Here is a 22,958-nt window from a genome sequence, read left to right as displayed (position 1 = left end):
CGGTATTCGATTCCCGGATTCCTGGCTAGGGATGCTATACGCGGAGGGAAAGAGCGGGTAAGAGAAAGGGAGAGAGAGAGAGAGAGAGAGAGAAGAGAGAAAAGGAGGGTGCGGGAGAGAGAGCGTGCGCAACGACGACGATAAAACGGAGAGGGATACACGCTTGCGCCAGGAATATCACCCTCGTCTCCTCGCACATTGCACCCTCGTGAGGGGACGAGAGAGCGGGGCGTGTGCGAGGATAGATGGCAGGGCGTCTCTCCCGGGCAGCGCAAGGCCGCGCAAAGCCGCGTTGCACGCACTGTCAGTTCTGTTCAGTTTCGCTCGGATATCCGTGCAACGAGTGACCTTCGTGCTGATCGGGCTGTCAGCGTCTGCCGATACTTGTCCGAGATCATTCCCTTATCGAGAGAATTGGCCGCGTGTCGAGACCGGCGTCCGCACGATTGGCGTCGCGACGCGCCGAGACACGCCTGTTATCACGATGGGAAAAAAGGATGCGTGGTTCATTTACGACACGTTCGTTTTTCCACGGCGGGATTGACTCCTGTCATCCTCAATGTCGATTCTCGATATTTTTCTACCGTAAAGTTGCACAAGAATAAAATAAAGCGTGTAAGAGACAGTGAATTTTGAAATTCGGGTTTTGTATTTATCGCGAGAGAGAGAGAGAGAGATCCGAAGATATGTTGATTTCGTATTTTGATTGATACGACGAACGCGACGATTAAACGGGCGATTTCATCGAGGATACGGTAAGACGAGGGCCGTAAAAAGGACGAGGGAGAGACAAAGATCCGGAAGGATGCACGTATATCACGCCCCGCCGGTGCTTTTCAATTACGCGAATCTAGATCGCGAGGCTGTTAGCAAATTAAGCGGGCTTGAGAGCGGACTATGCGGGTTGAACGCGATATAGAAAGAGGAGGACAACGACCGGTACGGCACGGCCGTCGCGATGAGCAATCGTCTTGCTGTAAATTCGCGTTTACAAAGTAGAGACATAACGGTGCCATGGAGCGTAGAGGCAAGAAAGACCGGAAACCGTCGATTTATTCGTTAAACTTGTCTTGATTTCGTTTTCCGGCAATTTCGTTGTGCAAAAGTACGCGAAATTCGCGCGCGGGCAGTTTTTTCTACGGCCTGCAGAAGTCATTCGTCCTTCGCTCGAGATCGAGTATAACAGCACACGAGGAAGAAATCGATCAGCACTCCGAAATGACTATGAGAGATAAAAAATGAGGTGCCTAATCTTAACCCTCGGTCTGCTGGTTTCGGGTGAGTCAAATAAATCGCTCTCGGCACCGACAACAGGCGCCAAATCTGTCCCTAACGCACAATTGTAGCGAAAGAAACGATGTTAGAAAAATACGATCGTACAAATATCCAGCCACTCTCCATAGAATGAATGTACTAGTAAATGTTGGATGTCTCAATTTTATATTTGATTGCCAAATGAAAATTTCATCCGACAGTTACGCTTCAAATATCACAATCAATTATATTGATACAATATTCGCATATGTATATATTTTGAGCCAAAAAATTCTCTCGGGTTTTATGTAGACTAGTTTTACATTTTTTTTTACACGTGATTTCGCGGAATAATGATTCGAGAGGGTGATATCGAAAAATTTAAAACTCGAATATCATTTATTTATATGAAAAATTAAAAGAAAAATATCAAACTTGTTAAAATTATTGGGGAACGACCAGCAAGTCATCATAAATAATTATTTCAATTTACAATTACGTAAATAAAAAAGTTTATAGTATCACATGAATATCTGCATACTTTTTAAAAATATATGTATTACTTTGTACAATTGTAGAAATAAATATTGATAGTTATTACTCTAATAAGTGGTGAACAGTTCTTGACTGTCGCATCGTCGCACTTGTTTCGAGAAAAGTTTCCGATTCAATTAAAATACGGATTACCGACGGTAAAATTAATTTTACGATTTCGAACAAACGAACGTACAAACGTAAACTGTTTTTTTTTTCTTTTCAAAGCGGTTTAATGACTTTACGCGAAGCACGTTCAGATAGAGCGGCGCGTAAACTGCATTTTTATGTCGCGATACGCGTTGAATATTTGCCCTTTTCGTGAGAAATCACGCGACTTAGTATTCTATATCTGTCGGAATGAGGGATACTGACATTATATTATAGTGGATTTAGTTAGCTTCCAAACTTAGCCTTAACTTTCTAATAACTTAGTCTTACATTAGCTTTGTTCAAAATATGAGTTTCTACATACACACACACACACACACACACACACACACACACACACACACACACACACACACACACACACACACACACACACACACACACACACACACATACACCAATTAACCCGAAACTCCATGTATAGCTATAATGTAAAGAGACAAGATCTAATATTGCGCATAGTAGCACAAGGCACCAAAACCAATTTAAAATGCAAGCATATAAACTTCAATTTTTTTCCGTACAATATATTAAGAATACTCTTTAATGCATTTGTGTGTATTTTTACATACAATAAATAATTGTGTGTAAAATACTATGATGCGTAATTAATATTTATATCTTCCTCTTGACCAAAGAGAGAGAGAGAGAGAGAGAGATAGAAAGATATAAATATTACGATATAATTTTAATAGTAATATAATCTTTCTATATTGCAAAAAGTATCGATTAGATAAGAATATTCAGTATAAATAATAAAATATATAAATGTTGTATAAATAATAATATAATGATATTATATTATTTATAGAAAAAAAATTTATGTATAAGTAATAAATTTTAATTAAGATATAATAATTTTTCCAAGTAATACGCGTATGTATGAAATGCGGAACAATATTACAGCTCTTTCGCAATATATTGTTCCGCATTTCGTACATACGCGTACAACTCGAAAAAATAATTATATTTTAATTAAAACTTGTTACTTGTACATAATTTTTTTTGTGCCTGAATATTCTAATCTATACTTTTTGCAACGCGGAAAAATTATATTGCTAAAATTATATTGTTTCAAACCATATAATCTTGATTATTTTCGCTTCAACGACTTCAATGATTTTTGTCTTTAGCTTAACTTGACCTCAGTGTTCATTCAACAGTAAGCATACCATAAAGGTCTATATTGAATTTTTGACACAAATCTCATCGGGGCTTGCAAAGGCTAATTTGACGAGTACGCATCTTTTAACTAAACCGCTATTTTTCATATGCTTAGAGTCATATCATTGTTTCAAAGTGAAGATAAAATTAAAAGTTGGAATATTTTTATTTCCAAACTATTTTTAGGATTAAGGCTAATGTTTCTTGAGATGATGCGAACGCGCGCGCTCTTACGACGTGTCTAACATTAATAGCTTTAGTCTTAGCATAAAATTAAATTAAGAGTAAGACTGACTGGATCTCTAGTTAGTTGCAAAATGAATCGAATTTATACATGAATAAGAAGCGCGCGAAGAAAATGAAATTTACCGTACACGACCGTAAGAGTAACTGTAAAGCACGAAGAAAATATAGCAGGGAGAGGATGAAAATACTGATATGTATTTTAACGTGGGTTATCCTGGACAGCGCAAATCCCACGGAAGCGCGGTGAGGTAAATATTTACCCGCATCCCTTTAAGGTTACTCTTTTGGAGTCGCATTTATTTTTAACGCACCCTTCTCTGACGACGGTTTTATCGGATTCGGAAACTGTATGGCCGATATCGCGAACAGAACTTCCCTTTTGAAAAAAAAGAGCGCGCATATATTCTGCATCCCATGCATCTCGTTTGTTATGTATAAGAAGCTCTTTCACGTTGTTACACATTTTTGCTATTAATGTTACGAAGGGTATACTCGACGCCAAATAGGCGCTTATATAGAAATGTCTACGTGTATACGGAGTATATATATATTGTATATATATGTTCAACTAAAGTTACAAACTTTCCTCTGAACGATGGACGATTCACAATGTTAGAGAACTTGATAAACGAATAATGGACAGTTCACGCTGCCAATTTATAATTTTGCTATTTCACAGCTATTTACAGATATAAAAGCATGTTATGCTACTCGGTATATTGAATCAGAATACACAATCGTGTTTACAGTCACATGTTAAACATTCGATGTTTCGTACAAAGCGCGGAGCACAAACACATAAATATGCATTTATTAATATTCAAAATATACATGAGAGCTGCTTTTATAAACTCTTAAACTTTCTAAAATTGTAAAAGAAAGAAATTTAAGAAACTTTCAAGGGGAAAAAGGTAAAGGAAACTTTTAAATATAAAACATGTGGTAGAGAAAATATCTTATTTGATAAAAGACTAAAGTCACTGGAAGTTCGAATGCAAAATAAATCAAAAGGAAAAATGAGAGATAAAAGCAACATGAAATAACATAAAGAAATAAAGAATTCTTGAGTTGTATAATAAAAGATTTGGCATAAATTAAGCTTTAAACACGTAAATGTAGTAATGAAATATTATTTATCGTTTAATTTAAAAATACATTTTAATTTAAAAAGAATTTTAATTTTAGGTTTTCTTATAAAATATATAAAATATTAATATGTGTCTTGACATTTTTAGAGAGGAAAAATCGATTCTAAATTTTACGAGAAATAATTCTGTGTACATCAATTTCCTGTTAATGTTAGGGAAAACTATAGAATCAAGCAAAAATAAAAATGAGCGTATAATTCTATTGTATCATTTTCCAATAATATTGCTTGTCAGAAGTAGATATTTTTGCACATTCTCTATCTCTAATAGTTATTCTTTTTTTTAGCAAGCAAGACGTTCTCTTTTTCAAGCAAAATGTTCTCACTTTTTAACTGCCATCCTCTTGTAGATTCTAATAGCCTTCTCTTGGTTGTAAGAAAAAAGACATTTTTATAAAAAATTATACTCTTATAACGGTGCTAAAAAATTGCAGATATTCGATAAAAAAATGTAGGTTCTATATTATTTTATGGTTTTGTCTTATCATAAACATTTCCTAAGTAATTGAGGGATCTTAAAGGTTAATTACATTCTGCGGCGATTTAGGTTCGTCGCGACTAATAAAATATTTATGAAAGATCATTCAGTTACGTATATGCGCGAAACTGTTGCATAAAATATACGAATAATTTGTTCATATACGGGCACAACACGTTTAATTTTATGTTATCGTGCAACAGGGAGCAAGCAATAAGAATTAAAGGACATCGTTAACCCGAGAATAATACAGCTTTTTATAACGTAAATCGTAAACTACCGCATGGGATATATTATATACCGCATTAATAAATCGTTTTTGTTTATTACATAGTACATATAAAGTCCCAAGCAACACAAGGATTAGAAAATGTTTCAAAAATATAAAGAACGTTTAAAAATTGAAACTTCATTTAAAAATTTATTTAAATAATGATTTCTTCTTTTGACCGTATTAAGAAGACATAGAAATCCAATTCGGACTTCAATTTGGAAGTAATTCGTTCAATTAACTGGAAAGTGACTTCCAATGCATTCGAGAAAGAATAGAATGATGATAATATATTTCTTTGAACGGTATAAATTACATTTCGCTCTATATTAAAAGATGCATTTAGCCTCGCTAAGATATAGTATTGTGTTTGCTTAAAGTGCAAGGACCTACCCGTTGCACTGCCGATCGTAGGATACACGAGGATCGCGCATCGGAGCCGCTCGATCGAGGGCCATATTTTGATGTCTCTGTCTCTCGCAACGTGACAGCCCTCGTCGGCCAAACGGCAACGCTGAAGTGTCGAGTACGAAATTTAGGTGACCGAACGGTATGTAACATGTCCTCTTTATTTTATAAAAAATAATTTCTATTTCTGTAAAAGAGAGAGAGAGAGAAAATAACGCAATGACGTGTATATGTATATATACGTAACTCGCTTTTCTATCTCAATATCAAGTACGCGTATGTTATGCGCGTCACTGTGATAATTGAGAGAAAATTTATTTAAATTTGAATGCATCTCGTTTATCTCTACATTAATACTATTCAGAATAGAATCAGTAGAAAAATTAAGAGAATATAGAAGAGAATAATAACATAAGTATATTCGATAATATTATAATAACGATTCATTCTCATACCATTTCAATTCGTATTCATTCACCCCGTTTCGTATATATTTCTTTCTCTCTCTCTCTCTCTCTCTCTCTCTCTCTCAATATAGTTTTATATTCCAATAATATTATCTTGCACGCTTTATACTAAACCTAATAAAGTTTTATATAATGCGATTTTAGTAATATTATAAGTTTTGCGCGCACAGAGCATATAGATAAGTAGTCGATAAAGAGATTTTTCTCTCTCTCCGTTTCCTAAAGTTTATTTTAACTTTTTAAAGAATTTGTGTGTGTGTGTGTGTGTGTGTGTGTGTGTGTGTGTGATGAAGTTTTACGAGATATTCCTTCAGCACACTCAAATCCTTGCAATATCGAAGAAATGTTCAATTTTAGTCCTATAATATGCATTGCCGTTTGTGAATACCACTTTCATCTCTGGTATATCGAAATTGATTGTCAGTGCTAAAAATAATTCTTAACAGTAATATTCTCGAAGTAAGCCAGCAACTCTTTTGCCAGAAATAAATTGATTTGAAGCACACATTACTTCAGTTCTAGACACTAAAAATCTAGACTAGTTAAAGTTTAGACGTTAAAATTTGATCCATTAGATATACGCAACTTTTTTTGTATGTATACGTATTGTGTAACTTATATGGATAGGATAAATAAAAAAAAATATTAAACGAAAAAATATCGCAAGAGATAAATATGAAAGTACACTATTTGTATCATAATATCATTATTTATAGAAGTTTATGAATGGATTATAAAGAGGGAAGGCTGAAGAAAATGACTATCGATATCGTGAAACTTACACGAGCTATGAAACACGATTAGTTTCAAACTTGACACGCAGTTGTATACGGTGTTTGTTTTTTCCGTGCATGTTGCCACATGTATAATAAAGTTAACTCATCATGAGACACTTATATGAAGAAGTGGAACATCGCAGACGAGGATAGTCAAGAGAGTTGTATAAAAGAGCGTTGTACAATATATCTCTTTTTCTGTTTTTTTCTTCTTTTTTTTTAAGTCCAGCTTATGCGCCAGTACGCTTGAGAGAAATTTTAGCAAAAGAGCACACTCTTTCACATCTTTCGCGTCTGAGTTTTTGCTCGCACTGCTCGTCCCTATTTCGTTAGCACCGTTTTTTATATTTCACCAGCACAATCTGTCTCTTTGCTGCGTCCATGCGTAGGTAGTTGAATTACGTTTTCACAGAGCAATGTAAATTTTGCACATTCCAGTCTTATATACACAGGCGTTAATTTTTAGGGAAAACTTATTATCTTGAATGACAAATTAATATAAAAATCATTACTGAAATTCTGATATTTAATATCATTTGTAAGAAAGAAAAATATATTTTGAATTTCAACGGTATAATTTGCAGCTCTACGTAGATAGTTAAAATATATTTTTATGGAACAATGTGCATTTTCCACGTTATTATATATGAGATTATATATTCATTTCAAAATTAATTATTTTAAAGGAGGAGTTAATGCAATGCAAACATTTTTATATCTAAAATTATTTAGAAATTATTGAAAAAAGAAACATCTTTTTTATTCTCATTGGATACATTTTAGTACAATATATTTGATAATTATTTATTAAAATTCAATCGAAACATATTTTGTTAATACATTATCGTGTAAAATTAACTTTTACATGCGTGCTCCTTTTTATTATTATACGTCATTGTATGTTGATCAGAAAAGTACATTCGATACATCGCTTTCGAAGAATTGTGCACTTATAGACATTGAATGTACATATTGACAATTTCAAAATGGATTTCTGAAAGCTTAAGATTATTTGCTTGTGTGACTTTTCACGGATGGTAGTAAATTGTATGCCATAATCACGAGGAGAAAAAGAAAAGAAGAAGCACGAAGGGGGATCTGATGTTAGCAAGAGTATTCGAAAATGTAGAAATTTGACGTAAATTGATAAATCGATCTTTTCACTTTAGTATATAAGTGTATCCCGCTTGGGAATCACATATATATACAAATATTCCATCGTACCTCACATTGAAAGTGCATCTGTAGAATGTAGGAAAAATATAAATCGATATGTACGCGAGCAAATCTTCATGAATACTGAAATGAAATGAACAAAAAGCGCTATAAATTATTTTAGTCACAATTAATATAAATTAAATTCCAATATATGTGATGATTTTGTTCTACAACTAGTATATCCAAAAGTATAAATTTATTTTAAATATTCTCTTTGTTTTTTAAATTATGTTTCTCTCTCTCTCTCTCTCTCTCTCTCTCTCTCTCTCTCTATATATATATATATATATATATATATATATATATATATATATATAATATATGTATATAAGAAATACAATTAGCTAGAAAAGTTGTTGGAAATTTTTATTAAAATTATATACAGTAATACTAGGTCACTAATTTATAAAATAACTTATAACTTTAAAACTTGTTTTTTTAAGTATTTTTTTCATTACGCTGGAAAAGGTATAATATAAAAATATATGATATATAAAGATATGTAATATTTGAAATATTTTCTAAAAAATAAAAATATATCTTTATATATCATATGTTTTTATATTACACTTAAAAAAAAAAAACAAGTTTTAAAGTTATAAATTATTTTATAAATTAGTGACCTAAGTATTACTGTATATAATTTTAATAAAAATTTCCAACAACTTTTCTAGCTAATTGTATTTCTTAATTAAAAGCTTATTATTAAACTAATTATAAATTTAAATTAATTTACAACATTTAATTATGTTTCTTAAACGCGTTACTTTTTAATAAGCATCAAAATACAGTTATTGAATCTTGAAAATTATTTTAATGATTAACTTTATCGACGCGAAGGTATTCTTTTGCGAGTTAGTAGCAAAAATACAATTGTACGCGTCTCTTATTTTTTTTAAGCTAAAATCGAATATGCACTTTTCATTAACGTTGGATCAAACGTAACTGCGCGTCATAGGAACAAAAGCCGCGTCGCGGTTCTTGTGCCTGCACCTTTACCCCTTTTCATCTCAACTTTAGTATGCCGGGCACGCGTGCAAAACTCAATGAAGCCGTTTTTATGGGAGAATACGCATTTTCATTCTACGTGTTCGGTATTTCAATATCGACCGCGTTCTCGCTAATATAATACGTTCGGACGCACACTGCGTTTATGTAAAATGTAAATCAATCATGTGTACCTTTCTTTCTACGCGGCGAAGAGCACGATCGATCGAATGTTATCGACATAATATGAAATTTACATCGAAATCAGAGACATTGTAATCGGTATAAGTTTTTGGGTGAATTCGATTCTTCGATGTGCTATGAAGGAAAATAAATCTTTCGCTCGTTTCATTGTCAGAGGATCATTTTTTACACGTTCGTGTTAAAATTCAAATCCATTTATATGATTCGGATCGCAATCCCTTAATCGATTGAATTGTGGGTCCTCATTCTGGAAGCTCAGCTGTGCGAATTACAAACGAGCAAGGTATGAACGAATCTGACGAAAAGGATGCGAGGGGTGTTCTTTTTTTCCAGGTGTCATGGGTGAGACACAGGGATATTCATCTTCTCACTGTGGGCGTCGAGACATATACATCGGACCAGAGATTCGTCGCGTTACATTTTCCGCACACGGAGGACTGGACATTACAAGTAAAATATCCTCAACGACGAGATTCTGGCACATACGAGTGTCAAGTATCCACGACACCGCCCATAGGTCATTCCATGCTCCTTTCTGTTGTCGGTGAGTTCTACCTCTCTCTTCTTTTTTCATCTCGTTTTTCACCGCACGAGACCATGTTGATTTCACCGCGACGCAGAAATTCATACTATATCTATTTGCTTGTTGGAAGCTTAATGTGCACCGCACGTGCATCGCGATACTCACGGAATTTGCTGCACCACGGCGGTTGATTCATTGTATGACTTAATCATTCGCGGGAAGTGTTTCTCAATGGGACATACACACACATATATACGCGGTTCCTAGATATTTTATTACTATCTTGTCTTCACGATCTGCTTCATATCGCGTCGACGAATTCACAACCGGAAGAATTAAATTATCGCTAGGAGATACGCGGTTTATGAAATCGACTTCTTCCTTTCCGTAAGATTTTTATGAAGCTCGTTGAAGTTTGTACGAAGCTCGTCAGACAGATTGCACAGTTACCGGGAACTTCGCGAATTTCTATCATTATGCATGCTCGTTCGTTCTGATAGTAACTTTAATCAGCTTCTATAATTTTGAACTTAGTATTAACTTAATATATTAATCATTTAATGTCGATCTTCCTTAAAGTTCAGATTTATATAGAAATTAATCCAATATTTAATATCATGTAAAAATTGACTATCAAAAATGTTTTACGATAAATCTTTTTTTACTAACATTCTGATAACAGCAATTATTATACAGAGATAGAGAGAGAGAGAGAGATAAAGTATAATTTTTCACGTTAGTGACATATCAATATTAAAGTTTAACATGTCTATAATTTATCCATTAATGATAATTTATCTTAATTCTTATAAATTTTTATTTGTTAAATCTTTTAAAACAATATTATTTTTTTTGTCATCAAACTAAGTATCGTAGTGAAATAATATAAAATTGCAAAATTTATTGCAAAAAAGAGTAAAAGCTTAATTAAAAAAAAAGGAAAAATTAATTAATGCACGGAAGTATGTACAAATTCAATTTCATTATTTTTTTTATGTCTGTTTAACTATTATTTATTTTTATCAACTTATTATATGCCAATGGCTTTTAATTTTATATTCGAATGCACTGCAAAGGAAATAATAAGTCATGTAGAATAATAAATGTAATTGAAAAATATAAATTCTTTATGAATCCAGAATATCCGCTTTTTTCATGGCTGTCATGAAACTTGTGTATGCGTCGGATAAATTACAACATTTATATCAATATTGTAAAATTTTAAAATTTAAAATTTGAGATGTCTATTAAAATTAGTAATGAAAATTGGCAGATAGGATCTCTTTTACAAATTACATATTAAAATCGAAAAAAAGCATGAAATTGACCTCTTATTATCATATGAATGTTTTTATAGCATGTATAAAGATAATATTCTTTAATTCTATAATAACCTAAATTGAGAGAGAAACTAACAGGTTTAAATGAAATTAAATTTAAAAAACTTATCAAATTTCCTCCGTATTTCGCAACAATTTAAAAGGAAAAATGCATCTATTGATAGTAATATAATATAATACTCTGTAAATTAACACAATTTTTGCGCGAGATATCCGATCAGATTATTTCTTCTTGCAGTTAATGATTTCGAAATAATAACTTTTTGTTTTATATATATATTTCTACCCTCGCCCACAGAGCCTGTGACGATGATTATTGGAGAACCAGAAATGTATATAAACAAGGATAGCACTATGAATTTGACCTGTGTTGTACGACATAGTCCTGAACCACCATTTACCATTAAATGGACTCACAATAATGAGGTATGTTGCCATTAAATGCAATAATTTGCTCGACTAAATTAAAAGTGATTTCAAGAAGAAAGAGAAATGCTGACAAATTAATTTTCAATCATTATTTCTAAGATGTTACATAAAAGACATCAACTCTTAAATCCGCGTCTTTCCATTTCGCCGTGACTTCTTATCATCTTTTATTCGAATCGCGCTCACTTTATCCGTTCGGTGTGTGACGCGTTTTAAACAAGTTTTTAAGTTTAAGATTCTGAGTTTTTGCAGGAGAGAAAACTTTTAATTTTTTAATATTACCTGTCTAGAGAGCATTTCTCCTTGTTCAATTTTTAAATGTACGAACATCGCGGTAACTCCATCTCATTTCTCAACTTCAAAATCTATGTCTTATCCTTGTCTTTCCCCTTTGCCGCAAAAATTTCTCCAATGTGTGCTTCACTAACCCTGGTCGCATTATATAATACCTATTTCTCCGACCGTGTCTGTCTTTTTTTTTTTACATTTTCAATGTTTCACTATTATTTCATCGATGCTTATTCAATTTAACATTATAGAATTATGTAATAAATATGTATTTAGAAACATCTAATCTAATTACTCATAGCTTGTTGAACCAAATCTTTGATGTTATTTTTAACGTATTATTTTTTAGTGCAACCTTTTTTATTATTATTTATTATCTATTATTATATATAATACAAGAATGACTCGTTCAAATTCTACTATTCTACACTCTGTTTATTCTCTATTTAATATAATTATAAATTTAATTATTCATCTTCCTCTCCTTTTTTCTTTTTCCTGCCATTTCTTTCGCTTCTTTCACGAACAATTTTATTTTCTTTTTTTTTTCACTAGTTATTTATCTCTTTCGTTCCCCTTTCTTTTATTCGAAGACTTTTTTTGAAATCCGATTATCGCAATCTTCACCTGTGGATCCAAATCTTGCTCATCCGTCTGTCACTATTATTTCTTACTCTATTTCCCCAAGAATTTGACTTTCTTTCTCCAAACTCCTATCTATTCTATAACGCTCGATCCTGTAAGCTATCGTGTCACGTACGCAGAGATTTTCTTTCGCGTACTTGCTCCGTCTCATCATTTGCTTTTTATCCCGTCCCGATGCTATTGCATCTTGTACTAGCCAATCCTATCTTGATCTCGCGCGTTCGCTCGAACTCGGAGTGAAAGATTCGACGCATAGTATTTCTGCTAGCCCCGTATTTTCCGTCTGTCTTGTCGCACGCATTCCTTCTATCCCTATGTGACCCAGTTAATCCCGTCGTTTGTTGGGAGAATTATGCCTGTTGAGATATGCAGCATACGTAACATAAATAATCGGTGAACGCACAATCACGTTACTGTCTTGTTGGTATAATTGATTTTGCACAAACATCAATCTCTGTTAACTTTCTCCATTAATGCATAGCTAATTGCATGAATTTATCATTATCATAATTATAAACTAAATTAAAATATAAAAATTGAAAGTACCAACACGCGCAAAGATTTAACAACCAGCGACGAATAGAATTATCGCTAGCGAAAAATCAAACGTCAGTGGTATTCGAGCGAATTTCCACTTGCAGCACTTCCACCGACCTGAGCAATCGGTATTATCCACGGTGTAATCCGCTTTATATATCCTCATTAAAAAAGCTTACATATAAAATCAACCTAATTCAAGAAGGCTATATCGCAGAAAAAAAAAACTTTGCTTTGGATTATTCTCTGACTTCTGAATATCTTCAGATAAACGTTTTAACTCGAAAGAATCATATTGAAATTTATCGGACTTTAAAAATCTCGGTAAAATTTGCGTCCCGGTATGACCTCTCTGTCCGAAATAATCTTTTTCGAATAAAATAAAATGCAAACTGTGTAATTCGGAAACAAACCATGTTGGATTGAACTAATCCTTGCAACATTTTTCACATATATATTAAAAAATATTTTTATATTAATTAAAACTAACGGTTACTGTACCGTAAGATAGAGTAGAAAAATGGCATTATATTCACAGAAAATCTTGCAATGATATTGGTATGATGTAGTATATTCTCTCGCGGATTACAACAAATGTATAGTACATATATATAGTATACAGAAAGTACAAATATTTATGCCGAGTGTTGTGGATTTGATATTTTGAATTTTCCAAAATTTCATAATTTTTGACATTTTACGATCCGACAGCACTCAGTTCGTCGGCATTGTTACATTGGAATTTACTGGCGGCATGCAGTTGTAGTAATGTCATGTAGACGTTGATGCACGCTAGACTCTTACGCGAAATGGGAATATATTATATATTAACATTATCCATTAAAAGCGCAAAAAATTTTTTCTATATTATATTTATATTATAAAATTAAATTTTAAATTAAACCAAAGTTTAATGGAAGTTAAACGTAACTGTCCCTTATTTTTTAAATATTTTTGTATGTGTAAGTAATTGGCACATAATTGATCATGCGGAAAAAGAAATTTATTCATTGGCATTTCGGCTCACGAACTTGTGGCCATTCTTAGGAAATGAATAAAGAAGCGCAACCTATTGCAATTATCCTTTAATAAACATTAAAGGTTTATAACATAGAATATCGAATGTCAGTAAATCCCTTTAAAGGAACAGATTTATTCATTGACGTTTCGGTTTACAGACTTGTGGTTTTCCTCAGAAAATGAATAGAGAACCGCAACCTATTGCAATCACTCCTTAATAAACACTAAAGCTTTGTGGCATGGAATGTCAGTAAATTCCTTTTGAGACATGTAGAAATAAAAAGCGCTATTGGAAAAAATATCAGTCTGATTAAAGAAGAAACGTATATGTAGAGATGAAACGTACATATAAATGTAACAATATTATACATGTATATACAAAAAAAATGATAAAAACGTATATATGTATACATCCATATATGTTTTCTATAATAATTTATTTAAAATGGTCTCTCTTTTTATATGTATAATAGCTTATTGGAATTCAATTAAACGCAAAAAGCCTGTTTATAATTGAATTTTTGTTTTGATTGGAAAAGATCTGAATGAATTATATCTGATTGTTTAGCAAGAGAAAACGAATATAGAATATTTTGTTATCAAATGACTAAAAACGAATGAAATATTTGTCGTTTTAGTCTGTGGAATAGAGAACGTACGCAGATTTTTTTTCAAATTTTTGCATGAAACACGCACACGCAAAACTATGCAGAATTTTTCATATCTCAGACCATTTCAGAGATATTTGCATGTCACATTTTTCGCGCGAGTTCGAAATCAATCCGATCTGTTATGTTACGATACTAAAGAGACACAAGCTGTTACCTATGGACGAAAGCTTTCGATAAATTAATGTGCGATTGCATACGTAATTGCAATATGCAATATATAGATATGTGATATGTTGCGATAATAATTAGATATCGCGTTGCAAATTTGTAGCACAAAAATATAATAACCAACGTGATTTGATCAAAAAATTTATTCTTGGCTTGTTGAATAAACAATATTAGACTTATAAAATACTTGCTTAAACTGCAATGTAGCGATTGCCAAAACGTAACGAGAAAAATTAATAAAATTAAAATAAATGAAATTAATGGAAAAACATTAAATTAAAAGCAGATACAAACTCAAAGAAATTATCAGATATCGAAATATGAAGCTAATACTCAATATAAACTGTATATAAAAAAAAAAAAATATATATATATATATATATATATATATAAGAGAGATATTTAATTGAACATGAAAATGATAAAATATCCAGTTGCAGTTATATTTTATAGGAGTTGTAATATCTTCTCGGAAGGCTTTGAAAGTTTTTGAAATCCATTTTGCAATAGTGACATATAAATCGTTTATTTTGAAAGTGTTGTAAGTTTTGCTCTCTAAAACATTATGAGTCTCAGCGAAATACAGACATAAACTGATATCTGCTATTATCGATTTTACCAAAGTTTCCGGGACTGGATTTCCACCAGTTTATAAACCAGGAAATGCGATCGAGTCGGAGTGAAGGGGAGTTTTACGCAGTTTTTAATTCGCAAAGAGGAAATATATCCATAAAATATAAATATAATGGTATATACACGGTCATGCAAAAATATATTTAATTAAATAAATTCACATGACATTCGAAAAAGTTTCTCTAATTATTATTGCAAGGAATTATTACTGCATGGAATTATATTGCATTGTAATTGTATTATAATTATTGTTATATGATATAGGATAATAATAACACTCGCTAAAGATTGATTTCGCATCTATTATGCATTTATATTTAGAACGAGAGAGATCCAGTTATTTTGTTAAAATAATTCTTCCTCATAAGCATTGCCAATCAGTATCGCTATAGATATTTTCAACTGAAAATTAATCAATCATTTAATTAATAGATTTCCTCCTCGATTCGACGAACGCTATTGTTTATAAGCATTGTAGGAAGAAATTTAATTAGAATAACATTTTTCCGGAATCTGCACGTGACAGGCGATCAATTATGACAGTCCGAGAGGGGGGGTATCGGTTATCACGGAGAAGGGCGAAGTAACGACGTCGTACCTTTTAATTCAACGTGCTCAACCAGCGGATAGCGGACAATACACCTGCCATCCCAGTAACGCCAACACAAAGACAGTCTTAGTTCATGTACTTAATGGTACGTATACTTCTTAATCTTATAACGCACCTGCTATTACGTTGTTATAATGTGCGTACAGCGGCTTAATGTACGTAATGGTTTTTCTCTTCAGCTCCGATTATCCAAAGTGTACTGCAAAAAATAGATACTTCCTCGCAAAACTGTTATTAAAAAAAAAAAAGGAAATATTATATAATCTCTTCTTCTGATTCTTGCAGGGGAACATCCGGCTGCAATGCAACACGGCGGGCAGCTAAGATTAGCCAATTTACCTTTTGTAATGATCTCGACCACGCTTCTGACCCTTTTGAATCATCCTTATTAGACCCTTTTGAATCAAGTCCTTATTAGACGTAGAAGTGGACCATTATAAATGTTAGTTTGAGATATTTCTTTCAAATTTATTTTTTTTTTGTTTTTTCGCTTTTTTATCACTTGATTCTTGAGAAAAGATAGCGCATGAATATATTGAACACTCTATAGAAAAAAAACTCGTATGAATAAATGATCGATAAAATAAACTGTAAGTTGAAAAACCTTTTTATGATAAAATTCGTGACTTATTACTTTTTTATATTTGTTTTAATATATTGTATGTTTGAATATAAATAATATTTAAGATGTTATATATTATTCTTTATCAAATATTTTTAAATTGAATTGTTTTTGCATAACTGATACGTTTTTCAAAAAAAATTTTTTTTTCTTTTTATATTAAATATATTAATATATATTTATAGACTTATAAACATCACTTATACTATCTACGTCAATAAGAGCGTACCTCGCAAAAGTTTATAGATGAATATAATAGACGAAAAAAAGTTTTATCTTGAAAGAGAAAACATCCATTAAAAGAGATATAAGGACGAAACGGGGATAACAATGATTAAAAAAAAACCCATCAGTGACAGAACCATCATGCAACAATAAAAGATGTAAAAACTAAAAACGAGGAAACAGATTTTCGTTGTTACTAAAACACCGTTAAAATGATCTGGGTGCGATTAGGTGCAGACAGGGTAACGAAAATCGAATATATTTGTGAAAATAATTGTCGATTATTTAATTCGGAAAGCTCATATCCAAGCAGCAAATAATATTAAATTTACTTTATTACAGTTTACAAGACAATACGTTATGCTTGCCAAAAAAAAACGTATACATGTTACTGTTAATAAACATATATTAGACATTTTAACATAAAGATATGTTAAAATTTATCATTATGTTGCGAGGACATGTACGAGAATATATATACATATATATATATATATGATACGACGTAAAGCTGCGCTAAAATAAGAACACACTAAATAATGCATGACTGTGAGCATGTCATGTTGAAATAATGGGGTCATTCACTTGAACGATACAAGTTTTTAAGACACAATTATTTCTTAACGATTATCTTCGATATAAAAAAAAAGATTTGGATGAATTTCTGTTTTGTTTCATAACAAAGTTATAACAAATGGATTTTTATGACCATCAAATATCGAATATCATTCTACGATCATGTCAGAATTCTATTGATCGGATGACATATATATTTATTCATTCTAATAACATCTTATTTTATATTAAACATTTATTTGTCAGCAAGAATTTGCATCGTTTCGAACGACTGTTGTAGCTCTAATGCAAAAGCGATAAGTATTAACAGAAAAGATCATGATATTATATAATTTTTTTAATCTGTCGTGATTATATATAATTACATATAACGTTTAAGATTATCGAAGAAAGTTTGGCCCTGTTTGCTGTACGATATCGTATATTGTACGAGTATCGACGTGTAATATATCCACATATTTTATGTAATAAGTTATGTATGAATATATAATATGTTGTGTGTGCAAAAACAACAAACCATAAAATCTGGATAATCTGTAAAAAGAAACACAAATCCGCTTGGTTCTTATATAACGTTAGATTATATATATCTTGAAAACTTTGTTTGTATAACGAGAAAGGAGAGACAGTTAAATAAACGGTTTGAAAATCACAGCATCTTGTTCTCAGGATATGCTTGTATATCGTTGCCGTAAATTAAAATTAGAATGTCAGTATATGTGTATCGTGCGTTTCGCTGCGAAAATATTTGAATTTATATGAACAATTTGGGACAGTCATGTCTACTTCTTAATTTGACCGAATCTAGATAATAGCTAATTGTTATTTCGTGCAAATAAATCTATTATGATTAAACCATACGTATCAATCATGTGTCATTTAAAGTATATATTGCAGTTTTCTTCTTATTTTGAATGTAAATAACATATTTGCAAGAACTGGACAAAGACGTTTTGTGTAGATTTATTGATATTAAATTAAATTTGAAATAATTAACAGGTAGAATGTTTTAATTAAAAATCACAGCGTCACAAGATTAAACTTCTCGATCAAAATAAATATGTATGCAATATTGCACAATAAAAATTTTCCTACAATGAAACTTTTTTTTATGTACATAATACAATATTCAAGTATTTTTAAATAAACTAAGATTAATATAACAGAAATAAAAAAGGATATTCTTTTTTATTTCATTTTGTATGTAACCGGAACAGAAAATCCGCGTTTTAATTAAAATATTCTGAAAATATTTTTGTGTAAAAAAAGGAACATTTTTTTCTTACCTGCATTGTATGACTTCAATATGTTATTTATAAATATGCCAGTTTTAGTACATGATTCATTGAGTTTAAACAAAAATTGAAATAATTTATGTTATCCTGTTATAAAGAATTCCTTTCATATGAGAGATATTGTTTTTAATTTATTCGTAATTGATTCTTACATTAAACAATGGAGCAATATATTCTCATATGTATCGAGCATGGTTTTGTAACAACTCATACAGTTTGTAATGGATCCCTGTCTGCTTCAGATATACACACTTTGACAGATCCCTGTAAAGCAGATTCTAATATCGAAGCAAATATCTTCATAAAACCACGTTCCGAATCAGAGTGATTTGTTAATATAACATGGATTCCGCGATGTACGACATCTAATATATCGTGATGCGACATTTCACCCGTAAGATACAAATCTGCAGAGACGTTTTTCAATACCGTGACGCCCGCTCCGGCACACAGTGCAACGCTATTAATATAGCCATCTAAAATATCATAATCATATAAAGTAATGATTATATACTTTCATCTTTTTTTTTTAGCGATATAAATTATTTTTATTAAAACTCACCTGCACCATGTGCACGTGCTAATCTTACGTGTTTCAGATTTGTATGTTGCTTTACTAAATTCACCGCTTCGTCGATAGATATCCGGTTCTTCAAGGTGCATAGTCTTCCCATTCCACAAGTCGCGTTATTCGCATCCGGCTGAATCGGCGTCCTGTTCTCAAACTCTTAAAATGGTTTTTATAAGGAATAAGATATTAATATATTAATAATTGATTCATTGTAAGATGTTGTAATTTTTTTTTACCAAAAGCTTGCGCTAACCAGTCGTTTACACCGTCTTGTACGGAATCAAAACTGGTGTGCGGAGAGAAGACAGCGATTTTATTTTCTAGACATCTTGCCACTATTCGTTCCTATTGTATATAGATACAAATTAAAAATCGCGATAATTTTCTAACAATTTTACAGAGATGATATTTCTAACAAGCTATATTTTCTAACGATCTTACAAAGATAGTACCTTCCAAGATCGAGTTGTAATAGACTTCAATGGAATGAATATTAATGGATGATACGTGATGATTAAATCGGTTTTTAATTCAATGGCTTCATCCATAACATTTTCAGTTAAATCATTCGTCAGTAAAATGCATGATACATTTTTGGGTTCTGTGGGTTCAATCAGTAATCCAACGTTATCCCAGGGAGCTGCGAGCGAGGTATCCGCAAACGCATTTATTTCTTTCACAATATTTTTCAAAGGTATGCCAATTCTATCTCCTGCGATGTTACTCATCGTACGTATCATTCTATACTGTTTGATATATTTGTACTCTTTAATATATCTGTATCGTAAGTAAAAAGTATTGCTAGATAATCCCACGTTGTATAAGTGCTTTAACATTTATGTGCAATCCTAAAATGAAGATGTGACATCAGGTAATATATGATTTATTATATTTAAAAGTGATATCAAGGATATAAAATATAATAATCAGATATTTAAATACATTATTTATTTATAGAATTTATTACAAAATATCTGTTATTCAATATCTTTATAAAAATGTAAAGATATTGAGTAAAGACTGTTGAACATAAAGAAAATGATATCCTTTTTAGCAGCATTTTTGAAAACATTGATTCCCAATTTTATAATTTATTATTCACTATTTATGGATCTCTCTATTTAAATAAGAAAGATAAAATTGTATTACAAATAAAACATAACTATATCTTTATAATTTTATTCTTTATAATTGTAAAACCATATCTTCACTAAACTATCATCGCTTGCAGAGGCAAATTGTCCAGGAATTGTAGGATTCCACTGAACACAGTTAACATCTTGAGCATGTGCATTGTCCATTGAACAAATCATTGTAAAACTCGGCTGATGTGGATCACAGTCACTGTCCTCTTTAAATATTCTAATTATGTCGTCGCCACATGCAGTCACTAATAAACCCGTAATCTTACACCAATCAATGTCGTAAATAGTTCTGGTATGATAGCCTGACAATGTGCAAATACATTTCCAAACAGATTCATTGTTCGGCGTAGGAATGCCTGTTTCATTTTCAGGTTTGTATTCTCGCCATATCTTTACTGTTTTATCGTCACTGCAGGTTGCTATTCGATTACCAATCTTATCCCATGAGAGACTCCATACTGTAGATGTGTGAGATGATAAAGTTGCAACACATGACCAATCACTATCGGCCGCATCTTCTTTAAATATTTTTACTGTATTATCATAGCTTGCAGAAGCCAGAATCTCTTCATAGGGATGCCATCTCACCTAAAAAAAAGTACAAAAATAGTTTTGTTATATATAAAAAATATAAAATTTCCATTTTATATATTAACAATTTCCATTTTATATATTAACAAAATAAATTTTCTTAAATTATATTAAATCATGAACAAACAACAAATCTACATTAAACCAGAATTTTTCTTTTTCAACAGGTGAACTTGCATAGACATACCTTTTTTACATCTTGAATATGAGCATTAATAACAGCAGCACACTCATATTCATCATCATTCACTTCCCATACCCACACTGATTTGTCGCGACTACATGTAGCAAGTAGTTGACCAGAGGTTGACCAACTAACGCTTTTCACTTCGTTTTCATGTCCTTCTAATGTTGCGTTACATTCAAATTGTCCTGACTTTCTATCCCATACTGCAGTAGTCGCATCAAAACTTGCTGATGCAATGTAATTACCACAGAGAGACCAAGCTAATTCTCTAATGGTTCTAGAATGTCCTTCGGTAAGGATCATTTTTGTAACCCACTTAAGCCCCTCTAATCCCCATATTATAATTGTTTTATCCTCGCCGCAAGATGCTAAATAAGCACCTTTAGGATGCCAGCAAACATTCCATACTCTGCCTCTGTGCCCAGTCAGAGTTTGCTTTAGTTCCAATGTATCCATTGCTACCTGCAACATCATAAGTTACCGTATGGAAAACGATATTTATTAAAAATATTTTGTTAATGGAAAAATATTTATGTAATATAATTCATAAATAAATTATAGACTTTAAAAAGGAATTTTTTAAGCATATAAGATATTAAACATGAAAGTGACTCGTTAGGATACATTGGAACTAAAGAGCATAGTATATAATTCTCAGATCGCAAATATAATACATGAAATATATTTATCTTGTTTTTCCAACTAACCTCTTCACATATAGCAAGTAAAATTTACTTGTAATGTCAATATAAGCGTATGTAACAATAATGAATATAAGTATAGAATCATTCTGTTACATAAACACAATTGCATAAAAATTAAATAACAAAATACTCGATTAAAGTTATGTTTCTATTCTAGGTAATAATGCAATCGAAAAGTTTTGTAAACCCACCGTTTTACAATCTTTAATAATATTGAAGATATTTGAACAGATTATTAGTCACTAATATTTGTATGCGCACAAATTTCAGCTAATATATAGAATATTTTGTAAAAAAATCTGATAAAACGTGATAAAAGATATACTGATACAATCTACAATCTCCGGTTGTATATTATATGTGTTGATTCTATTTATCGATAGATGTGCGAATGTAATTTAACGAACAAATTGTCAGAGATTGTCACAGAGAGCGTTGTCGTCTGCTTACGTCATTCGCGCATGATCGTTGAGATTCGTGCTTCACAAAATCAAGGAAGTTGTTAAAATTTATATAGGATGTTCCAAAATGTCGTAGAATGTCTTTTTAATAGCAGATTCCCTGGCCAACTTGGAATCGATGTTTTCTTAATGATGGAGAGAGGTCATTTTTTGCAAATATTCAATTTTTTCTTCTTTTTCTATTGCTTGTAACTGAAAAACCATCGATGCCTCGACATTCTCGTTAAGGAAACATATATATCGTCTCATCAAATGGGCCCCAGAATCTGTTATTGAAAGGACATTTGAAAATTTTGAGACCGATTCTACAGAGAGCATTACATAATATTTATAGATATCCCGCGATTTTTCTCAGTTATTTATATCGAAATAAACCAGGTAATATATTTTCA

The 22,958-nt window shown here is 31.6% G+C and overlaps 2 protein-coding genes across 5 annotated transcripts in view; one reads left to right on the top strand and one right to left on the bottom strand.

Moving 5' to 3' along the window:
• Positions 1-18,516, top strand: part of LOC138932108 (neurotrimin) — a 57,430-nt gene extending 38,914 nt beyond the window's left edge. Inside the window, exons 1-6 of one of the 2 annotated variants that reach the window (XM_070293685.1) lie at positions 127-1,278; positions 5,646-5,815; positions 9,659-9,869; positions 11,487-11,614; positions 16,106-16,274; positions 16,475-18,515. In XM_070293685.1, coding sequence (XP_070149786.1) covers positions 1,239-1,278; positions 5,646-5,815; positions 9,659-9,869; positions 11,487-11,614; positions 16,106-16,274; positions 16,475-16,581 — 825 coding nt within the window. In that variant the 5' untranslated portion in view covers positions 127-1,238 and the 3' untranslated portion in view covers positions 16,582-18,515. Of the gene's footprint in view, positions 1-126; positions 1,279-5,645; positions 5,816-9,658; positions 9,870-11,486; positions 11,615-16,105; positions 16,275-16,474 lie in introns of those variants that run through there. The other variant, XM_070293686.1, reaches the window with a different exon arrangement.
• Positions 18,517-18,903: 387 nt separating this feature from the next.
• Positions 18,904-22,473, bottom strand: Ciao1 (cytosolic iron-sulfur assembly component 1). Of its 3 annotated transcripts, XM_070293684.1 has the most exons (5): positions 22,297-22,473; positions 19,931-20,326; positions 19,715-19,823; positions 19,470-19,634; positions 18,904-19,383 (listed from the first exon to the last, which is right to left on the bottom strand). In XM_070293684.1, exons 2-5 carry the CDS (start codon positions 20,312-20,314, stop codon positions 19,115-19,117), a joined length of 927 nt encoding a protein of 308 aa, XP_070149785.1. In that variant the 5' UTR covers positions 20,315-20,326; positions 22,297-22,473; the 3' UTR covers positions 18,904-19,114. The 3 variants fall into 3 exon arrangements, with proteins under 3 accessions (XP_070149785.1, XP_070149783.1, XP_070149784.1); XM_070293682.1 differs by lacking the exons at positions 18,904-19,383; positions 19,470-19,634; positions 19,715-19,823; positions 19,931-20,326 and adding exons at positions 20,502-21,211; positions 21,402-21,863; XM_070293683.1 differs by lacking the exons at positions 18,904-19,383; positions 19,470-19,634; positions 19,715-19,823; positions 19,931-20,326; positions 22,297-22,473 and adding exons at positions 20,502-21,211; positions 21,402-21,863; positions 22,109-22,203.
• Positions 22,474-22,958: the final 485 nt, after the last annotated feature.

This window comes from Polyergus mexicanus, unplaced genomic scaffold, assembly GCF_030449975.1.
Source record: "Polyergus mexicanus isolate NDT 795.1 unplaced genomic scaffold, iyPolMexi1.0 SCAF_3, whole genome shotgun sequence".
NCBI classification, from domain to species: Eukaryota; Metazoa; Arthropoda; class Insecta; order Hymenoptera; family Formicidae; genus Polyergus; species Polyergus mexicanus.
The sequence above is the reverse complement of the archived record's forward strand: the minus strand, read 5'-3'. Positions and strand labels throughout refer to the sequence as shown.